The following is a 22,732-nucleotide window of genomic DNA, read 5'->3' on the forward strand; positions in this document are numbered from 1 at the left end:
GAAATCAAAACACCATCAAAACATCATCCTTAAAACCTAATCAAACCTGACTAATTCGCAACGTCGGTAGACCCGTAAAGCCGGCGCAATGCAGCGAGACGATCGCTCTCGGGATTCCGAGGGCTCTGGTTCTCGTCGCCGGTGGTACGAGTCTCGCGATCGCGATCTTACTCCAAGAGCTGGAGATCAGAGAGACTCACACTCACGCTCCTCCTACTCGCGTCAGCAACCGCCATACCAGCAACAACAACAACCTTATTCACCCATGTATCAATCACCAACGCAGCAACGACAGTATGATCCGCAAAGACAGGATCAATTCCAAATGTACCAACAATCACCACAGCAAAATCCGGCATTACCACAACGACCACAACAGTATCAGTATCCGTACCAGAACCAGTATCAGCAGCAGCAGCAGCCCTACTACAGCGCGCCGCCTCAATCGATGCCTGGTTATAATAGTCCTTACCAGCAGCAGCAGACCCTGCAACAGCAGAACCCGCAACGACCGCAAACACCTTCGAGTGTCTTTTCATCCTCCAGCGACACATCAACGTCGCTGCTAGATATTTCACGATTCAAGGATACGAAGGAATATGGTGGCCTACTTGGCACGTTTTTCAAGGCGCCATCGGAACGGGTTAAACAGCGTCTCCACCGAAAGAAGAGTAAGAAGCGCCGCGTCCTTTACTTTGGCAACTCTTCCTCCTCCTCTGTGAACTCTGATTTAGCTTATGGAAACGGCTATGTGCGACAACCCAAGAGCCGTACCTTGAGCCCCCGAAGTCAAAGTCGTATTTCTGGCCAGGGTTACGGATCTGCCGCCGGCGTCGGCCCTGGTCCTAGCCATGGGCGGCGACGTAGCTCTGGAGGGTCTGATCGTGCTGCGCGACTGACCCCCAAGAAGAAAAAGACCGCCGATGAGGAGATAATGGCTCTCGGCCAGCAGCTGTCTAACCTGGCACGTCTTTCCAAGGAGGATGAGCAGCGTCAGGCGCGCAAGGCATCAGGTAAGGGTAAAGGTAAAGCAGCCGCCATGGGACTCGCAGCTGGCGTTGCCGGCGCCGCTATGGCTTCTCAATATGGCAGAGACAAGAATGGCCGCATGATAAACGGCTTGAAGCAGCGTGTCGCATCTTCAGACGACGAGGACGAGTGGGAAGATGCTTCCGGAGACGAAGATGACTCTTATTCTTCTTCTTCAAGCAGCGATGGTGCTGGTTCAGCTGCCGACTCGGAGCTTGCCTACGGAACCGTTGCAGAGTCCATCAAGCCTGCGCTCGGCGCTGCAGCAGCCGCTGGAAGCGCCGCCGCCGCAGGCATGGTAGACCACCGAAGACAATCCAGTTACGGCTATGACTCGTCGCCAGAGCATCGGAGGCATGGAAGTAGGGGCTCCGTTGTTGATCCTCGTCTTTTTGGACCCCACAACTCGCTGCGAGGCTCAATTAACACACCGTGTGGATTCCGAAATGATGATGAAGCTGTCGCATACCGTCGGGATTCAGGCAATTTCGGAAACGGTACACCAATCCACATGCGAGATACGTATTCTGATCCTAACCGTTACGATGGAGAGCGGTTCTCAACGCCTATCGCACAGCAAGATCCTTCAGCCCGACCCGCCCCGGTCCCCTTGCAGCAACCGGTTCCTAAAACCCCCGTTTCTTCAAAGGTCTACGATGCTGTGAAGGTTGATGAAGCAAACCGCAGAAACCATCGTCAGCGACGATCTGAACAACCTGAAGAGAAGGACTGGAGTGGAGTCGCCGTCGGTGGCATTGCTGCCGCAGCAGCAGCAGCAGGCGTGGCCATGGTCGCGTCCTCGAAGAAGGATAGCCGTGAGTATCGTGATGAGCAGCAGCGTGATCGCGACGATCGGGAGAATCAACGCCGACTTGACCGGGACCGCCAGAGAGCTCTGGAACTTGAAGAGCAAAAGCTTCGAGAGCTTGAGCGTCAAAAATTGCGAGCACAGCAAAGGGCGCAAAACCCTGAAAACGAGGCAGACCGACACGAACAACTGGAGAAGGAACGTGCACGAAACATGAAGTGGGAACGTGAATACCGCGAAATGGAACCCGAGGCTATTATTCCCAATTATAATAATGAGCGAAAATCTTCACGATATTATGATGACGATACCCCCAAGGATAGAAATGACAACAAGGAGAAGAGTAATGTCGATGTAGTGGTTGCCCCGAAATCTGATCAGAACGAGGGGAAACCATTTGGAATACAGTACGGCCCAGAGTTCCAGCTTGAGCGTGAGCCGACGGTTCAGGTTGGGACTGGCGAGCGCAAGGCTACACGAAATGGTCGCGACCTCCCTCTAGCGACTGGTGCAGGCCATCAGGCTGTGACGGAATCGACCAAGTCTGCACACCAAGATATTGATCCTTTCCAATATCAGGTTTCAGACGACGCTTTTACCATGTCTCAAGGCACTACCCCTGGACGACCCCTTACACCCAATGTAGTTACTATTGAGCGCGAGCCCAATTTTGACGACTCTCCACCAAGAGATTCGGCTGTCGACGCTCGACTCAGCCGCCGCGACTCCTTCGAGATTCAGCGCATGGTCGAAAACTACCACCGAGAGTCGCAGGGCGCATCGCAACGCCGCGACCCCCGAAACGGCCATGAGTATGAAGAGGAGGAGCACAAGGCTAGGTCGATTCTCGACGAGGCCAAGCACGCCACTATTCCTGTAGCAGCGGCTGCAATCGCATCCGCAGTAGCAGTTGAAAATGAGCGTTCACAAGAGCGTCGAAAGGCGACTCACTCGGAAGACAGTTCTCGGGACACCTCGCGAAGACGTAAAGATGCTGTCCAGGAGGAGGCAGATCGATACTACCGCGAGACTAATATTGCCCGAAAAATTGCTTCCGATGAGATGCGATCACGCAGCGCCTCACCTGAGCGATCTGTGGTTGATAAGTGGCAAGAGAACAAGAATGAATCGTTCACTATTGTCACACCACCAGCCATGGAGGACAAACATCCAGAGAAGAGCATTTATGAAGGCCCCGACGCAGATGTGAAGATCGACAACAAGATTCATCCTCGAGAAGAACATCAGTACCGCAACCTGGGCAAGAAGTCTTCGCGACGGAACGTTTCGCGAGAGCGCCCACTTTTGAACTTGATTTACCCCACCCCTGCCGTGAGCCGCCAGCATACACCTGCCCCTGAGGCGCGAAAGCAGCCAGAGGCCACTGAGATTGTTGACAAACCTGAAGACTTCAGTATCGGACCTAAGGGCGAGATCATCTCTGTCAGCGAGCCAGTCTCTGCTGCCAAGTCTGTGAGCTGGGGAGAGAATGAGACCAAGCGCTTTGATGCCGACAGCCCTGAGAAGAGTGATAACGACAACTATTTCCCTGCCGAGAAGGCTGCCGAGAAGTCCCGACCCAAGCTGAATAAGGCGAGCCGCTGGGGTATTCTTGCTGCTGCACTGGCTGGTAGTAGTGCTGAGCCACAGAACGAACCTGATGTCGAAGTCGACCCGAAACAAACCGAAATGCCTGGAGGTTACTCATACTCAGACGCAGGAAGCAGCGATGTTTCCATTCGACGGGCCGAATTTTACGTTGATGACATGAACAGCTTCCCTCCCGTTGTCGGTACTAAGCCTGCAAGCCCACAGCAAATGCCCGGTCGCTTTGCGGATGACTTTGAGTTTGCCGCCACCCTTGCTGCTGGATTGAAAGACACTGGATTCAACCCCGATATCGTCATTGATGATCCGTCCTACAGCCGACGTGACTCCCCCCCAGGAGTCCAAGAAGCAACTGGTGATTCCCATGGCGGATCAAACGGTAACGCCTGGTATAAACGACCTTATGCTGAGGCTGCTCCGGAACCCATTGATGCTCCAAAGCTTCTGCCCGAGCAAGGATTTGTCGTTGGAGAGGTCGAGACTCCTCAGGAAACGACACCCCTGCCTTACGAGAGTAAGCGTGATATCAGAGCAGATGCACCCAAGCCTGAAGATGTGCCGCTTCCTGACAACCAAACTGAAAGTCCAAAGCCCAGCAAACGAGAGCAGCGCAAGCGAGAAAAGTCTGATGTTGTTGTCGTCCAAGACGATGGCAGAATTGAGACTCCCGGGGCCGAACCCTCACCCTCTCGTGATGTAGGCGAGGCGGTATGGGAAGACATTTCCCGCAAGAAGAGCAAGGATCGTAAGAGTCGTGACTTTGATGATGAGTGGAGTTCCACTGTCTCAGCTCCTGCTCCGTATGAGCCGAGATCTGACTATGACCGGGGCACTTCTCAGGACGAAAACCGCGACCGTGACATTAGTATGTCTGACGTTGCCAAGGTGGCTGTGCCTGCTGCCCTTGCCCTGGGTGCCATTGCCTCAGGTTCAAGGGATACACCTTCTCGCGATGTTCGCCCTGATATGAGTGATTCTCCAGAGGAGCCACGCAAACAGCTGAACGATGACTACTACTACGATGGCGACAGATCTCGTGTCTCTGCACCTGCCGAGCCGTCTCATCACCGACAATCGTCCAGAGACGCTGTGCTCCGAGATATCCGATCAGACGATGAGCAGGATCCTCCCAAACACTCAAGAAAACACAAGAAAGATCGCGAGTCGCGAGATGAAGGTAGATACAAGGACTCTTCGACCTTGGACCCGAACGATCGACGATCATCAAGGAGAGAGTCGTCGAGGGATCGTTCGAGGGATCGCTCAAGGCATCGTTCAAGCGACCGCAGATCCAGAGACCATTCAAGAGATCACAAATCTAGAGATCGTTCTAGAGACCGCTCAAGGGACCACCGTTCTAGAGATCACCGCTCAAAAGATCGTTCAAGAGACAGAACAAGAGACAGGTCGAGGGATAGAACCAGAGATAGGTCAAGAGATAGGTCTCATCACAGAAGATCCGATGACGAGGAGGAGAGACATAAGAAATCGAAGCGCCACCCCTATGGATATGACTCACCCACCCAGTCAATGGCGGCCTCTGAAATCTCTGTTGCCAGTTCTAGCAGCAAGAGAAGCAAGAAGTCCAAGCGAAGAAATGGCGCCGGGGACGATTACGACGACTCAAGAGACAGCCCATCACACCGCAAGCGCGAGTCTTACGATGACAGAGATGCAAGTTCTACTGTCTCGGAGTCGCGTGGACACCGACGAGCATCATCTCGATACGACGATGACGATGCTAAGTCGGTTGCGTCTAGCTCATCCCGCCGTGAGAAGGACTACAAGGAACGCAGAACACCAGAGAAGCGACCAAGCACCAGCGTCCTTTCCGGCCTCTTCAAACCACGCAAGGACAAGAAGGATTCTTTTTTAGGTAATGCCGACACCCTTGGCGCGGGTGTCGGCTTGGCGACAGCAGCAGATATTTATGCCTCTGATGCTGGTCGCTCTAACGCCGCTGATGCCCCATCAGACCGAGTGCCTTCTGCCTCTGGTGATGGGCTACGCCATGTGCGAAGCTTCGAACTGGTTGACCCTGAGGTCATACCCCGTGTTATCAAACCAGCCATTGACCCCCAATATGGCGACCTTCTTCCTCTACCTCCTAGTGAACCTTCTAGCCCAACCTCTTCTGTCTCTGGCGAACTACCCCCTCTTCCTGATAGTCGACCCGATACTCCTCCTGAGGAGCGCGGTGTCCGCCGAGAGCCTTGGCCTCAGCAGCGCCGCCGCAGTATTTTCGAGACGCCTATCAAGTCTCCCAGCCGTACCGCTGTTCCCATCGCGCTCCGTCTAGGTAACAGATCATCAAACCCTGCCTCTCCTGTGAGCTTCAGAGCTTCTCCGGCTAGCTCCCCTATTATCTCGCACTCGGACGCGGTCGTCATGTCAAGACGACAAGCTCGACCTACCTCTTGGGACAACAGCCGTGAATTCATGCCTCTATATCTCCTTGAACAATCACGACACCCCGCACCCACAACAGGATCTGTACTTCCTGCGCTGCCACCCAGTGAGCCCAGCGAGACTTCCGCGAGGAACTCACCCGAATCTGAATTCCTCAAACACAACGATGATTACTTCGGCGAAAACCCTGATTATACTGGGCCTGATCTGCGCGTTGACACTGTTCTCTCTGAGCAGCAAAAGGACTCTGACGCCGAATCGCAGCAGACGACCCCTCGTGCCGAATTCATGCCTATGCTTCCAGAGCTTACACCTTCTGTCGCTTCCAACGAGCCAACCCCTGGCCTGGCAGAGCCTGAACTCCCAGAACCCACGCCCGCTACAGCCCCTGACCCCCCTACGCCTTCTCTGGCAACTCCTCTTGAGTCTGGTAGTAGGGATATGGCTGGTGATGAGCACTCTACCCCGCCCCCCTTCGATGCTGCTGCTATTGCCGTTCCTGCCGGCTTGGGCGCCAGTGCTGGTTTAGCTGCTGCTGCCCTTTTTCATGCTAGGAATCGTGCCGACTCACCTGTGGAGAAGACAGATGATCTTACCTCTGCCGATGAGTACTTTTCCGATGCTATTGAAGGCCCTTCTGAACAGACTTCACCTAGAGGAGATATTCCCGGACGACTTTCAGCTGCCGTTGACAGAGAGCCTACTTCTGAGTTTGCTGCTAAGCCTCCTTACGAACATTCTTCCGAAACTACAACTGGGGCTTTCACTACCCCCGTCAACGAGCTCGTTGCTGATGAGCCTTCTGATGTCACATCTAATGTCGAGGTCGCTGCCGAAAGGACAGCAGTCGAACAAACAGAGGATCAGATCGCCAGGGATATTCCTGATACCACTGATACTGCGGCTGAGCCGTTTACTGTTCCTATCAATGAGCATATGGTTGAGGAACGTATTCATGCTGAACCTGACGTCGACTCTGCAAATGAGGTGGCCAAAGAGATTGAGGAGCCGGTAGCAAAGGAGGCCGGTGTTGCTGATAAGAGTGCAGCTGAATCTTTTGCCATTCCTGTCAAGGAGCTCGCTACCGAAGAGCCCGCACATGCCAAGCCCGATACTGACCTTGCGACTGAAGAGACAATAGCCAATGAGGCAGACAGACAGGTATCAAAGGACATTTTTGATGCTGGTGAAACTGCAGAGGAGACTGTCGCCATTCCTGTCAGTGAACCTACCATTGAAGAGCCAGCTGTCAGTGAGTCTATTGTTGAAGAGCGCGCTGTCGAAGAGCCTACTGTCGAAGAGCCTTTGAATGCGCCATCAAACACAGAGCATTTTGTCGGGGAGGCAAAGGAAGATGCCATTGACACTTCGACTGAACCCCTCACTGCTCCCATCACTGAGCCCAGTTCTGAAAAGCCTGCCAATGTCAAGTATGGTGCCGAACCTGTATTCAACGAAGCAACATCCAAAGAAATGGAGGAACAAGCTGCCACGGATGCTGCCGCAGCTTTCCAGGCGGCTGGAGCTGAAGCTGCTGCCAAATCTGCCGCCGAAGCTGAGACTGCTGCACAGGTTGAAGCTGAAGAGGTTGCTAAGGAGGAGGAGGAGATGGCTGCTCTCAAGTCTAAGAAGGCCAAGAAGCTCACAAAGGCTGAAAAGACTCGCTTGATGACCTTGATTGCCAACTCAGTCAGACGAGCAAAGGCAAAGGCTGCCGAAACCACCCCTAAGCCAGTCGAGCCAGTCGAGCCAGTCGAGCCAGTCGAGCCAGTCACCAAGCCAACCGCAGAGCCTTCTTTGGAGGAGCCTGTAGTTGAGGAGCGCACCGAGACACAGGAGTCCACTGTAGAAGATAGCACCGCGTCAGCCAAGGATACAGTTCCTGAGGCTCTTAACAACATTCAAGAGCCCAAGTCCACCGAACGAGTCGTGGAAACTACTCCTGCTGAAACTGTGGCCGAGGAGCCTTCTCGAGATCTCACAACAGAACCTGTTATCGAAGATGTTACTGCAACCGCTCCTGAATCTCCACCACTGCCAACCGACGAGCCATTCGCTGAGCCTTTGGCAGATGTTGTTCCCGAAACACTTGAACCTTCTGATGAGCTAGAGACTGAATCAGCTGACAAGAACATCGTCAATCTTCCCAAGTCCAGCTATGAGCCAGATACTATCCCCCAGCCTGAATTGGTTGTCGAAGATGTCTCGGTCACTGAGGCCAGGGCTGGAAACATGAAAGAGAAGACGGAGGACCTTCCTCGTGAAGCTAACAACAACTCCATGGCACTCACTCCCGATGCTATTGTAGAACCTCAAACGACCCCATCTGTCGACGCCCCTGCCGAAGGTACTGCTGAAGTTGTCGAAATCGCTGAAGCGAAGCCAGAACAACCTGTGGCTGAGCGTGCAGTGAATGAGATCACCACCGAAGAGTGGGACAAGATGAATGCCAAGGACAGAAAGAACATGAAGAAGAAGCTTAAGAAGCAGGGACTTGAACCAATTATTCAAGACTCATTTGATCTTCCAGCTCCTGCTGATGACTCGACCAAGGACAACCAGCCTACTCTGAGTGAAGAAGCCATTGCGGAGGACAAATCTTCTGCGTTGAAGTCGGTTACGGCTGAAACCGAAATCTTAGCCCCACCAGCACCCGAGCCATCTGACGTCTCCGAAGCCGAGGGCGTTCAAGAGCCTGCTACCGCCCAAGGAGAAGAGCCCACCAACATAACGCTTGAGGAACCGTCTCATTCTACAGAGGAGGATACTTTGCCAGTCAACAAAGAATTGGTCATTCAGCCAGGAACGGAAAACACAGTACAGGAGATGGAAGTCCACACTGAACCTGCAGCACCCGCATCTGAGCATGAGCCTGCACCTGAATCGGCCGCCGAGGCCCCTACCGTCACGGAGCCTGCACCTGATGCCACCCCATACGAGGACAAGGCCGTCGAGGAGTTGCCTGAGTCTCCATCCAAGAGCAAGAAGAGAAAGAAGAAGAGCAAGGCGCAGCAACCACCGAAGGAACCAACATCTATGGAACCCACAGCTGTTCCGGCTGAGGATACAGCCATAGATGCCTCTCCAACCCCTCAAGCTGAAAAGGCGGCTTTCGATGCTTGGGCTGATCCGGTTGTTTCTATTGAGACCCCCACTGCTGCACCTGTCGACATACCCGCCGAACAATCCTCAGCTGTTGTGGAGGATCCCTCACAACCTTCTGCGGACCTGCCACAGGACGCCCCTGTTGAACATCCCGTTGACGCAGATGCCTTTGATGCCTGGGCTCAGCCAGACGCTGTTGCGAATACCGATGTTATTGAGCAAGAGCAGGATAAGCCTGCTGACATTGCTGAACCACTTCCCGAACAATCCAACGAGTCAATGCAGGGCGAAGATTCCGTTTCTTCCAAGTCAAAAAAGAAGAAACCGAAGAAGAAGGGCAACAACACAGATGACGAGCCAGTAACTGAGACTCAGGATAGCACTTTGCAAGATAAATCTCTTGACGCACCCGAGAAGACAACATATGATTTGCCCGAACCACCCGCCCTGGTAGCCGGTACAAAGACTGATATCATCGATGACACCCCGGCCAACGAAGCTACACCATCGAAACCTGTTGTGTCAATACCCAAGCAGGATGGTGGTAAGCCTGTCGAGAGAGTCAATAAGTCTCATGTTGACAAACCAGTGCTCGCTGCACCAGTACCTAACACCCGAGAGCCTGATGATCTGGATGACGTCCCCTACTCTCCCTCTTCTGGCAATCAATCCCCTTCCACCAATGATCGAAAAGGTTACTTTCCTTCTGCCCTTCGCGCACTTCCCGGTGCTGCAGGAATATCGGCCTTTAAGAGAATGTGGGGATTCCAGGATCAAGCGAGAGCGCAGAACCGCATGCGTCAAGCTCAACCTGATGCTTCCAAGCCCAGCAGTGAGAGCCAGCCCGACCCTGTAAGCGCTGAGACATCAGAGGTCGCCGAGGCAAAGCCTGATGTTCCCATCGCCGAAGTGGTTAGTGACAAGGCTGCTGCTAATAAGCCCCTGACTTCGTCTGATTCTCATATGTCCGAGCCACTTTTCTCTCAAGGGGATGCGCCTGTAGAGGAATCGCAGGCAACGAATAGTGAAGTGGAGCCTTCGCAGGGTGATGAGCCGCAGAATGTCGCCACACATGTGAACGACGACGTTCCTGACAACAATGATGCACCTGCAGCCGTTGAACAGCCTGTGGCGGAGACAGAGGATGGACCAGCCGAATCAGCCGAAATCGCACCTGAGACAGTACGCAAGATTCGTACTGGAGTAATTGAAAGCGAGGATGTGAAATCCGTCGAGAACCCACCGATTGAGATAATATCCGACGCAGCACAAGCTATTGAGGGCAAGCCTGATGAGACTGCCGAGGATAAACCTAGGGAGATGACAAAAGACAATAACGCGAACCCTTTAGAGTCAGCACCAGATGATACGGCAGAGGCTACCGAAGCCAAGCCTGAACTAGCTACCGAAGAGGAGTCAAACAAGACCGTTGAAGTCGAGAACACAAAGACTGCCGAGGAAACTGTTGTAGGAAACATTGAGGACGACGTGTCTGGTTCTAAGAAGAAGGCAAAGAAGAACAAAAAGAAGAAGAAGATCCAAGCCGGCCAGGACGAGACTCTCGAGCACGAGACAAATGATTCGGTTCAACAAGACCAAGTGATTAAGGAAACACCCGTTGAGGAAGTCACACATGTGTCGAATGAGGCGGACAACCAGGCCTCGTTCTCGGAACCGGTGGCAGAAGCCTCTCATGACACCCCAGAGGAACTCGGTGTAACAGAGCCTGGAGTAAAGCCAGACAACACAACTCAAGTCGAAATTGCTGACGATCAACCTGAAACCAAGCCGGAGATTGAGAAATCAATTGAACCAGAGGTTTTGGACCAACTGTCAGCCGACGACAAACCAGTTGAGGGTGAGACAAAAGAAGAGGCCAAAATCGACAACGAGCCAACTCAAATGCGGTCTGAAGAAGAGCTGCACATGAATGAGAAGCCTGAAGATACACCTGAGGCCCGGCCCGACGACAACTCAGAAGACAAGCTCCAGAGCGGCGATAAATTCCCTGAAGCCGAGGTCGACCAGTCACAGACTGATGGCGAGCTGGTGAAGACTGAAAATCAAGAGTCTCATCAGACCAACCATGACGCTGCTCAAGCTGAAGACATACCCACCGTTCCCGAGGTCCAGCTGTTACCGCAAGTTGATGACAAGTCTCAGGCTGAAGCAGAGGAATCACAACAGATGGACGGCAAACCCCTCGAATCAGATGCACAAGAGACATTGCAAACTGATGCCAAGTCGGTCAAAGATGAGATCAAGGAGCCAGATTCCGATGTTAAATCGCCCCAAGTCGAGACCCCCAAGGAAGATGACAAACCAAGTCAGCCCGAGGTCGCGGAACGAACACAGACTGACGACAAGCCCACGCAAGCTGAGAGCATCGACGACAAAACAGTTGGTTCTGAAGACAAATATCCCTCCTCCAGCGAGAAGCAGGTGGATACAACAGTATCTGAGGAACCAACCCAAGCTAGCCGGGATGTCGTCGCCATGCCCTCTGCAGATGACATTTCTCCGATGACATGGAAAGCTGGGTCACCAAAAGCCGGGTCAGTTGCAATGAAAATCAAAGAAGCAGAGAGCAAAGCTTTGCGCCAAGCAGTGGACACTGAGACAGCGAAAGACAATGCGGAGATCGAAGCATTGCTCGAAAAGCAATCGCGCAGAGGAGGCCGTCTCCTCAAGAAAGATCAAAAACGCCTTACCGCCCTTGAGGATAGCGTGGCTCGAAGGGCAGAGGCACGAGCTGCCCGTGAAGCTACGCCGCCAGCTGCTCAGGAGCCCACCGATTCCCTCGCTGCCGATGTCAATGTCCAGAAACCTGCCAAAACGGACGCCGAACCAGCTCAGCCAGAGGAAACTCGTGACATAGATATTCCCCAAGATACGGCTCCAGCCAATGAGGCGACCGCAGCTGCTGAGAATCAATCTGGCAGTGAAGCCCAGCCAACAGAAACATCGGGCGAAGCCGAAACAGCGGGCGCGGGTTCATTGAACGAGGCCACAGAAACTCTGACAGATTTACCGTCGGAGAACAAGCCTATGAACGACCAGGTTGCCACTGATACGGCCCCAGCTGCAGAGCCCCAAGAGAAAACAACAGTCGACAACGAGGTAACGGAGCCAGCAAGCAAGAAGTCCAAGAAAAAGAAGAAGAGAAAATCAGTATCCATTTCCGAGAACGGGGAATCGCAGAATCTAGGAACAGAAAACACTGATACGCGCACATCGGCACCTGAATCCGAACAACTTGATCAAATTGCTGCCAACACTGAGGATACTCCTGCACACGTGGAACTTGCTCCTGAAGAGGCTCCTGCCGCTCAAGATATACCCGAAGTCCCAGCCTCCGAGGATACAGCCACAGATGTACCGTCATCTGATGCAAAAGAAACCGAAGCGTCTTCATTGATCAACCCCGGAAATCCTTCGACTGAGAACACCACTGCTGAGAGCCAGGCCGAGGGACCTTCAGATGCTACCTTGGACAAGGTTGAATCAGAGTCTACCTCCGAGAAGAAGAGCAAGAAGAATAAGAAGAAGAAGAAGAAGGACACATCTACAGATGAACCAGAAAAGCAACCTGACGCCGAGTCCTCAACTCAGACGACTTCTGAATCCATATCTAAGGTTTCTGAGGATGCCAAAGATGTTGAACAAGAAGCATCTTCCGGTACAACTAACCTAGCAGAGCCAGTCGACGGCGAGACTGCAGAAGCATCTCCTCTTCCACTGGGATCTGAAACAGCGAACATGGCTCCTGAGATTCTCCCGACAGACGATGAGCCGGCACAGCCAGCTGATGGCGAGAAGCCTGAAGAGGTCTCTCCTGGCCAGGAACCAGCATCAGCCACCGAGGCTACTGAAGTACCAGATGCTGTTGTTCCCGAGCAACCCCCTACCGAACAACCTCTACCGAACGTCGACGAACCCGATTCCCCTGCAAAACTGTCCAAGAAGGATAAGAAGAAAAAGAAGAAGGCAGATAAGAAGAAGGCTGCACTTGAAGAAGAATCTAAGGAGCCTGAGCCCGAGCCTACTGCATCTTCCGAAAAGGGTGAAGCTGAGGTTGAACTCGTAACAACCGAGCGCTCGGTCGAAGATCCCAAAGTCACGCGTGACGAGATGTCCAAGGAGACCGACTCCAAAGAAATTCCCAAGCCAGATATAGTTTTGGAGGGCGAGAATATCACACCAGCCAACGAAGCCAAAGTGCCAGACACCGGTGATTCCGGAGAACTTCCTAGTGAAGAACCAGCTAGTCCTGAAGACGAGCGGGGTGGGTTTAGCCTCAGTCAATCCCAGACCGACCAAAAGAACAAGGCTAAAGACAGCGATTTTGAATCCGTACAGGACCTCAAGACCAATCATCCAACGCAGCCGGAGACGATCATGGATCCGGTAAGACAGGGCGTAACCACCGCCGTCGTGGATGAGGCCCAGAGCCAAGGATCTTCTGAAGGCACACCACGACAGGGGGATAAGACTGAAGCTGTTCATCGTGATCCCCCCGTTGAGCCTGAAACAAAGCTGGAGTCGGGTCTGGGATTGGAATTGGGAAAGGAAAAGATGGAAGATGACGAGGAGTTTGCTGGCCTGTCGAAGAAACAAATCAAGAAGTTGAAGAAAGCTCGAGCTCTGGTTACCCCGGAATCTTCAGTTGAAGCAGAGATGCCAAAGGAAAGCGGAACCTCACTAGACGAGGCAGCGGAACCTGCGACTGAAGCTGGTACAGAGTCTGAGTCAACCCCTCAAACTTGTGCCGAATCTGCGGCTGAAACCACCATTGGGGCAGAGCAAGAGCTTGGTTACGAGACCATGAATGATCCACTCCCTGACATTGAGGAGACTGTACCTATAATTGAGCCTGATTTTGAAGCTGAACCCGAGTCCAAAACTGAGATTCAACCTTTGGACAATACCGATATTCAACCTGCGACAGAGGGAGCTGATGCCGAGCCCAAACTTGATGCCGACTTGCAAACAAGACAACCCCAGTCTGATGGACAGACAACTTCCGAACAGGATACCATTGTTCCTGCGCCGGATGTTGATTCTGGAGACAATTTAACTGATGTCCCTGACAAGAGTTCAAGTACTAACCTTCCCGTTGAGCATCAAGTTGTGAAGGAGCCAGATTCCTCTCGCGTAGAGGAAGCAGCTGAGCCACCGCAGATGCTCGGTGAATCCGTCAAGGCAACTCAAGATTCACGCTCGCACGTTGAGTCGGAAGCAGGGCCTATCGCCTCAGCGAAGCCTGAACAGCCTGAAGTGGCTACCGAAGACATCCCGTCCTCGTCGTTAAACATGGCAGAAAAGAGTGCGGAGGCACCAACTGTGAAAGCGGAACCTTCAGAGCCAGTCGAGATCAACCAGCCACTTGAAGAGACACTGGCCGATATTCCCGCTGAAAGCGTGGATGAAAACGCTCCTGAACAGGCGGTGCAAGATCCCCAAGAGCCTATCCTGCAGCCACTTGAAGACCCTACACAGTCGTCTGAACCAGAAACTGTTGAGCCAGAAGCCATTTCTGAGCCTGCAGCCCAAGTTGGAACTACACCAGAACGTGATACTCAAACACCGTCTACTGATGTTGCGACGGGATCTAAGGAACAGACGCCTCTAGACCTACAGCCGTCGCCAGACCTCCCCCTTCCTACGACAGTCCTACCCAAAAACCCCAGTAGTCCCCGACTTGTGAGTGAAGCTGCTGGGCCTGAATCAGTGGGACAAGACCTTTCTGTCACTATCGAGGAAACGGACCCTCTGTCTGTTGCCCCCAATGTTCTCGAGAGCGACGACACTCAAATTCCTGATGCCCAGACTGTGCCTATGTTAGAGGAGGAGAGCAAGTCAGTGGAAAGCAATGTCGAGAAGCAATTTGAGGAACTCCCGCAGCCTACCGTTGGAGGCAGTCTCGTGGTCCCTGCGGACTCGCCTCTAGAGGAAAAACCAATTGAGGAAACTGCTACTTCATCGTATCCTACCACTGAGGCCATTCCTATTCCCGAGCCAGAGGAAGACCCAGCAAGAGATACTGAAGCCAACCAAGACATTACAAACGAGACCACTAATGACGAGGCAAAGGCGGAACCCGTCGAGCTGACAAAGGATAAGCCGATCACGCCTGTACTCGAAAATCAACAACAGTTGGTTTCTGATGACCATTCTCTTGAGAGTTCTACGTCGCAGAGCGATCCGCAAGTGACCGACGATAAATCCGGTGAGAAGGCCCAACTCCCCAGAGAGGATGCAGAAATGGAGGGGTTTGAGGACAGCGTACCAAGCGAGACGAACGTTCAGGAGACACCAGAGGCGACTCAAGATACTATTCTCCCACAAGTCGAATCCACGACAGAGGATATTATCCCCGATACCACTGCGCTGCCAGATGCCTTGCCGGATCCACCAACCGAGTTGATAGACACCCCTAATACCAATGTGCCTGAAAAGCCGGAACGTGGTGAGAATGAGTTTACAACCGAGGACTGGCAATCTCTCGCTGCCAAGGAGAAGAAGAACATTAAGAAAAAGCTGAAAAGGAAGGGCCTTGACCTAATCATTCAAGATTCTTTCGGACCTATAACTCCTGGTAGCGAGGTGGTGCTTGAAGCTGGCACTGAATCAGAGCCTGTCGCCACTCAACCAGAAGAGCTGATCACTGGACTTACTGAAATCGAAGCGCAGACTGAGCAAAACCAGGAAGAACCCCCAAACAAGACATCTGATAAGCTTTCTTCCAGCCCAGATGACAACAATGTTGTTGACACACAGGACGATCTCAACGACGTGACAAAGGAGCAGGCCGAACCCACAGGCCAAGCCACACCTGCTGAAAAGAACATCCCCACTGAGCCACCATCTTCGCAAGAGACGCCCCCACCCGCTGAAGTCAAGTCAGATGAGCAAGAAAGTGCGAAGGATAATGTGGTTTCCCCTCCAGAGGCCGACGATGAGAAGATGGCGGAACTCGAACGCAAACCCGAGACTCAAGTGCCAGCAATGGAAGTGCCGGCAGTCGAAGCTCCAAGCGAATCTGAAATGCCGTCATTGCTCGAAGAAAGCCAGCGTGGATCTGAATCACAAGAAGAAGTCCCAGTTCCTTCGCCGGCCAAGAATGACACCAGTCAAGAAACCGAAACCGAAATTGCACTCGTCGAGCCGATTAGGGAAATGGAGCCCGAACCATCAACATCGCATGAACTGGATCACCGAGTTACAACACCCCAGCCTACGAGTGAAGTCCCAGAGGCTCATGATCTGGAACTACCGTCTTCAAACCCAGTCACGGAAACCGAAGGGGTACCAGAAACTCACAAAGATATGGTTATTGGCTCGGGCCCCAAGGAGTCCTCAGCGCCCGTCGATCAGACGCCTCTTGTCCAGGAGACCATTGTGGTTGAAGAGTCATCAGACATCTCGCCGAAAAAGAGTAAAAAGAAGAGAAAGAGTCGTAAATCTGACCTTAGCGAAACCGAGACTCAAGCCCCTAGCAGCAGCGAGACAAACAATGCAGTCAGTGATGATGTGCCACAAGAAACCCGCCGGACCGTGGAGGATACGCAGGACCATGAAAAGAACGACAAATGTCAGGATCAACCAGACAGTATCATGACCAGCCAACCAGCAAATGAGATGCCATCATCAGTAGAGCAGCCATCAGTCAACACCGATTATCCAACTCTCGACACACGAGAGACTTTGGAGAAAAGCAAGAGCCAAAAAGAAAACCAAGAAGTCTCCCACATCATCGATGACACTAACGCTCCAATGCCTACCGACCTGTCTCCAACATCCAGAGATGTAGAACAAGCGCAGCCCACACAGCCCCAGCCGGAACAGACTGTTGTTATTGAAAAAAGAGAACCAACATCAGATACCACAGGAGAAGACCGCGAGAACACAGCCTCTCTGCCTGATACACATGCTGAAGGAAGATCAGTTGAGACTGAGCTGGATGTGAACGTTGTGCCTTCTGAAGGCAAAAAGAAGTCCAAGAAAAACTCTAGCGCTGCTAGCGCCGAACTTACCGATTCAAACAACGGTCACCCAAGCTTGGAGCCTGTCCAGAGATTCGACGAGCAGCAAGATAAGCCGAATCCCGCGGATATACCAACGGTCGAACGCTCTGGTCAGCAGACACAAGACGAACCTGCCAAACCTGATGAGAGCAATTCCCCAAGGAATATCCTAGAGAAGCCCACCTCAGGACTGCCAACTCCCACGCCAAAAACCACATTTGAAGACATTGTAAAGCAGACACCTGGCGATGACGTTGCTAAACCCATCAAGTCGCCTGTTCGATCCAGCAAAGGCAAGACCACAACACAGTCAGAGGGCATTGCTGGCTCGATCTTCTCCATGGCCAGTTCGTTCTTCTCCCAGAAGGACAAGAAGAAGAAGCGAAAAGGTGAGCCCACTGGGACACCCGGGTCAGGAACAGCATCCCCAATTGAACAAAGTCACGAAACCCAACACAGGCCATCACAGTCTCCCAAAAGCAAAGCCCGCTCAAATCCAAATGATGCGTTAATTGAGCATATCCAGCCAGTCGAAGAGACAACCACTTTCAATACACCTGAATCTCCGAAACAGCTCGATCAAATTAAAAGACCTGTCAAGCTAGTGGAGCAAGATACTGTTGAACGTGGTCCCTCGCCCGCTTCAAAGACCGATGGGAAGAATGGCATGGAAAAGGACACTGGTCAACCTCCCGCAGACAATAGCACTAGGGATTTATCTACAGACGCCACAGGAATTGCTCATATAGTTAACGAAACCCCTGGTGCTGTCGAGGATGACTTGAATGTAGGGCAAGCAGTGGGTACGGCTACGACAGGGGATTCCTCTGGAAAGCTATCAAAGAAGGACAAGAAAACCAAAAAGAAAGAGCAGAAGCGAGCCGAGGGTGAAGCCAAACAGACAAGAGAGGCCCCGAATGTCGCGCCCTCTTACCCAATAGCTCCCGACCAACTCGTACAGAGCAACCCTGATACGGAGCAACCTGTTCAGGCTTCTGGGCCGGCTCCTCAGGCTACAGAGTCACTCGAGTCTTCTACTTTGCCACAAAAACCCGAGGTTTCTACACAGCCATCACCCGATCTACCCCAGAGTGGTGACTTCCTCCAACTTGGGGGGGAAGAAACTAGTCTGCAAGGCCAAAAGTCAAGGATGAACGAACAGGACATTGAGCAACCCGAGCATAGCTCCCTGATCGGCTCCACAACCAAAGGCGATGCAAAGCCCGAAAACGAAGACGTTCAGGCGTCGCCTGCTGTCAAGCAACCTCAGTCTATCGTTGAAGAGCCTTTGACAGACCCTGTGCCAAGCAAAATGCTAGAAAGCGGGCGGGATACTGCCACGGACTTTGATAACTCTACGCAAGCTAAGGATTTGGCTATGGTAACTGAGCCTCCTCTGGCGAGTCCTGTTGATGAGCCCATGACCCAGCCTGCAGTGCCATTTATCCCTGAAGGCCAAGCCTCGGGCTCTACTCCCGTCAATCCCATCAATCCCCAGTCACCTTCTGCTATACCCACAAAGGTAGAGGGTATTGACGCTAGTTCAGATTCGAAGCTGTCGAAGAAGGAAAAGAAAAAGGCGAAGAAGCTAGCTTTGGAAAAGGAAGTTGCAACTGAGCCTGAGGCCTCTGACGCACCAGATACTGAGTCTTCTCGGGCCAGCAAGCCAACAGAACCAGACGCACGAGGTATTCAACGCCCATCAACGCCAGACAACACACGGAAATTGAAGAAAACAGCTGCCATTGAAGCGAACGATCAAGACGTTGAGGGCGAGATCAACCCGGATGCACCAACAAGTTCGAAGAAAGGAAAGGAGACTGAGCGTGAAACTGAAATCGAAAGCGCCATCACCACTCCAGTCGACAGAAAGCTTAGTGCTCCACCAGTAGCGGAACCATCGCAGCTTGTAACAGCCCCGGCCCAAGGCAAGACCACAGTTGAACCTGATCTAGCAACAATCGTCGAGCCTTCTGAGAAAGCAATTTTGCCTAGGCCAGCATCAGACATCCTCACATCTGGACCAGACGCTTTAACAGAGTCCCCAATGACAGCTGCCCCTGTCGCGATACCTCAAGAGCCTGGTATGATCATACCCGAGGAGAACTTCCAAACGCTTCCCCTGTCTCCTCAGAATAAGCATATGAGTGCGGAAGACCGATCGACGAAACCTGCTTTAGCCCCTTCACCGAGTTTCAAAAACGACACAACTCTTAGCGCTCGATTGGGGTTTAATAGGCCCACTGCGAGTACGAAAGAGAAGAAGAAGAAGCGCCGGAAGAGCTCAGAGCAGACAATGTCGTCCCCAGAGTCTGTTCCCGTTAGTTCGCCAGGTACCTTGACCGAGACAGATAAACGATCAGCGAAGACTCAAAATGGTGTTGGAGATAGCACAGCTGCTGCGGGTGATAAACGACCAAGCAAGCTCGAAACATCTATTTTTGCTAGAGTTACGGCAGCTGCAGCCGCTGCATGGGGTACTAAAAAGGCTGGTGACAAGACCACGAAGGAACAGACGCAGGATGAGCAAAACTATGGAGAAGGAAGATTAGGAGAGAGAGAGAGTACTCAAGACGAGCGAGGTGAGCGAGCTTCGACTGATGGAAAAACGACAACCGAGGCCAACCCGCACGACATCAAGAACCCAACCATAGACACCGCCAAGGACGCCCATCAAAGGACATCGGTGTCCCGTGAAGTACGAGAAGTCGATATGGATAGGAAGACAGATGAGGCTGCGATGGTCGGTAATGAATCCAAGGACAAGGAAAGAGAAACTACTGGAAATTCGACAAACAAGACCAAGACCCCCGAGAAAAGGTTGAAATCCTCAAAAGGCACTGAGAGTGCCAGACAATCACCAGCCGAACCTAAGCAGCCAGAACGACAAGATGAAATGGCTAGCCCACACGGGCTGACCAGAGACGCCCCTGCCAGGTTCGGACAGGAGGACAAGATTTTACAAAGATCACGGCCGGACGACTTGGACGACGCGGAGAGTCCCGTTCTCGGCCGCGGCGATTCACAGTTGTCAAGAGGGTCGCTGCAGAAGCTATTACGCCGTGACTCTGGCGTAGACGAGCCCCGAGGTGGCCTGCTACGAGAAGACAGCACTACAATCGCGCCTATGCCGGTCATGGAATCCGACACCAGTGATATTCTGAGGTCGCCAAGCAGACTTTTAGAGCCGGTCCTCGAGGTTCCTGAGGCGGAAACGGAACCAACCAGGGGGACATACTCACCACCACCTCAAGTCAGACGAAACAGCGGCCCTGCTGGTGACGCATCGAGTTTTCAGAGACGGAGCAGGCGTCTGAGTGAAGAATCCAGACGTGATAGTGTCACAGGAGAGAGGCCAACTTTGAGACGAAACAAACACCGCAGTCCAGAATCGTTTCGCGACAGCGGAATAGAGACCGATGGCTGGGAGCATCCACAGCCAAATTTGGACCGTACGGTGATGCAAACTCCCGAGCCAAAAACCGAGCGAAGACTTCGTCGCTCTCCTCGAGGCGGCACGCCAGTGTTCCGAGAGCCCACTATACCAAGTCCAACCCCAGAGCCTGAGAAGAAGAAACAATATGGAATCCTTACACCGGTAGGCGCTACCGTTGCAGCGGGTGCGGGTGCGGGCCTAGCGTCAACGCTATCTAGATCTGGGCCGGGACCTTCAACATCGACATCGACATCGACACCCACTCGAACGCCCACTCCAACTTCAAACTCAAACCCAAACTCAAACTCTAACCCTGCAGCGTCATATGCTGGACGAAGAAGCTTTTCTGACAATGCAAGTCCTGTTCGGCGATCGACTCCTCGCCTCGAAAGCGCAGCCCGCCGGGCTGTCTCTAACACGAGCCTCTCGCGTCGTCGAACCCCAGAGCCGCTTCATTCGAGGCCTGAAAGTCCAGGCACCAACCGGTCGTCAGGCACCCCCACTCCACCGCTACGCCGCGCCGATAAGCGAATGAGCGGTGATCTGCGGTCTATACGTCAACAAAACAACACCGCTACCGGTACCGCAACAGCGCCTGTCAGCTCCACGCCCGTCGCAAATGAGGGTCGTGCCCGTGCCACCAAGGACATGGCCGACATCTACGTAAGTTAACAACTACAACAACATCATAATATGTATAGTCTTGCCAGTACTTACACTACGCAGGATGGCTTCGGTGAGGGGCGCATCGGCTCGCCTCGATCGCCTACCCGGCCTCACAGCATGCGCCGCCGACAGAGCATGCAGGTCCTCGAACTCGAGAATAGGGTTGAGCAGCTAATGGCCGAGAACCGAATGCTCACAGATGCCCGTGCTATGGCTGAGACAAGTTTGAGCCAACGCGCTGCCAACAGTCTCGCCGAGCGCGATGCCGAGATCGATACCCTTAAGCAATCGTTACAGTTCCTCCAGAACGAAGTTTCTCGACTTAGCGAAGTTAACGACGGTCTTGCCAGCGCCAATGCTGAGCTCGCCAATAAAGACACAGGCCGTGTAGCCGACCTCGAGAGCCGCAACGCGATTGTCGCGCGTGAATTGGAAGAGGCCCGTCGCTCCAAAGGAACCACTGAGCAGTCCCTTGAAGAGAAAGACGCTGAGATTGCCGATCTTCGAGCCCAACTCGACTCCGCCAAAGAAAAGATTCGCGAGTTGCAACGTCAAATCCTTGAGGCCAAGGCCCATGACGCCCACTTCCTCAACATTCGTGACGAGGATCACTTTGATCACCGCTGCCAACAACTTTGCTCCCATGTTCAACAGTGGGTGCTGCGTTTCTCTAAATTCTCAGACATGCGCGCTTGTCGCTTGACAAATGAGATCAATGACGAGAAAACAATCGACCGACTCGACAACGCCGTACTTGATGGCTCTGACGTCGACGTTTACCTTCGGGATCGTGTAAAACGACGTGATATCTTCATGTCCATGACCATGAACATGATCTGGGAATTCGTCTTCACCCGCTACCTGTTCGGTATGGATAGAGAGCAGAGACAGAAGCTCAAGTCGTTGGAGAAATTACTGACTGAGGTCGGTCCCCCCGAAGCGGTACGCCAATGGCGTGCCGTCACTTTAACACTACTGGCGAAGCGCGAAAACTTCAAACGCCAGCGCGACCTGGATACAGAGGCCGTTGTCCAGGCCATCTTCCAGACGCTATGCAAGATCCTTCCACCACCGACAAACCTGGAGGATCAAATTCAATCTCAGCTACGACGCGTCATGAGAGAGGCCGTTGGTCTCTCGATCGAGATGCGTACGCAGAAAGCTGAATACATGATGCTGCCGCCTCTGCGACCCGAGTACGATGCAGACGGCGAGCTTACCGCCACAGTCCAATTCAACGCATCAATGATGAACGAGCGAAGCGGTAGCATTACCACCTCGAATGAAGATCTTGAGGCTCAAGGCGCGATTGTCAGAGTCGTCCTGTTCCCACTTGTCGTCAAGAAAGGAGACGACAATGGCAAGGGCGATGAAGAAATCGTTGTGTGCCCAGCCCAGGTTCTGGTCCCTCGCTCCAGGATGTTTCCTGGTGCGAGCGACGGCGGAAGTACCTCTATTGGTGCACGAAGTCATATTAGCCTTGTGACTGAGACGATGGGCCAAACTGAGGTTGACTATTAGATATAGCATGAGGATATGGGAAGATACCAATGGGAAAGGGATACAGGGTGTTTTTGGGATTTGGTATTTCAGGGATAAATGCATCTGCAGCGAGGTTTTCTCATGTTTTTCTTTTCTTGTTTT

General features: G+C 52.8%; 1 protein-coding gene across 1 annotated transcript, besides 3 other annotated features; it reads left to right on the plus strand.

Moving 5' to 3' along the window:
• Positions 1 to 88: 88 nt before the first annotated feature.
• Positions 89 to 22,609, plus strand: FPSE_10715 (uncharacterized protein; the record flags this gene model as incomplete). The annotated part of the gene is made up of 4 exons (XM_009263832.1): positions 89 to 9,503; positions 9,549 to 18,674; positions 18,726 to 21,085; positions 21,149 to 22,609. 4 exons carry the CDS (start codon positions 89 to 91, stop codon positions 22,607 to 22,609), a joined length of 22,362 nt encoding a protein of 7,453 aa, XP_009262107.1.
• Positions 10,460 to 10,496: a microsatellite.
• Positions 12,480 to 12,517: a microsatellite.
• Positions 12,920 to 12,961: a repeat region.
• Positions 22,610 to 22,732: the final 123 nt, after the last annotated feature.

This window comes from Fusarium pseudograminearum, chromosome 1 (genome assembly GCF_000303195.2).
Source record: "Fusarium pseudograminearum CS3096 chromosome 1, whole genome shotgun sequence".
In the NCBI taxonomy this organism is placed as follows: domain Eukaryota; kingdom Fungi; phylum Ascomycota; class Sordariomycetes; order Hypocreales; family Nectriaceae; genus Fusarium; species Fusarium pseudograminearum.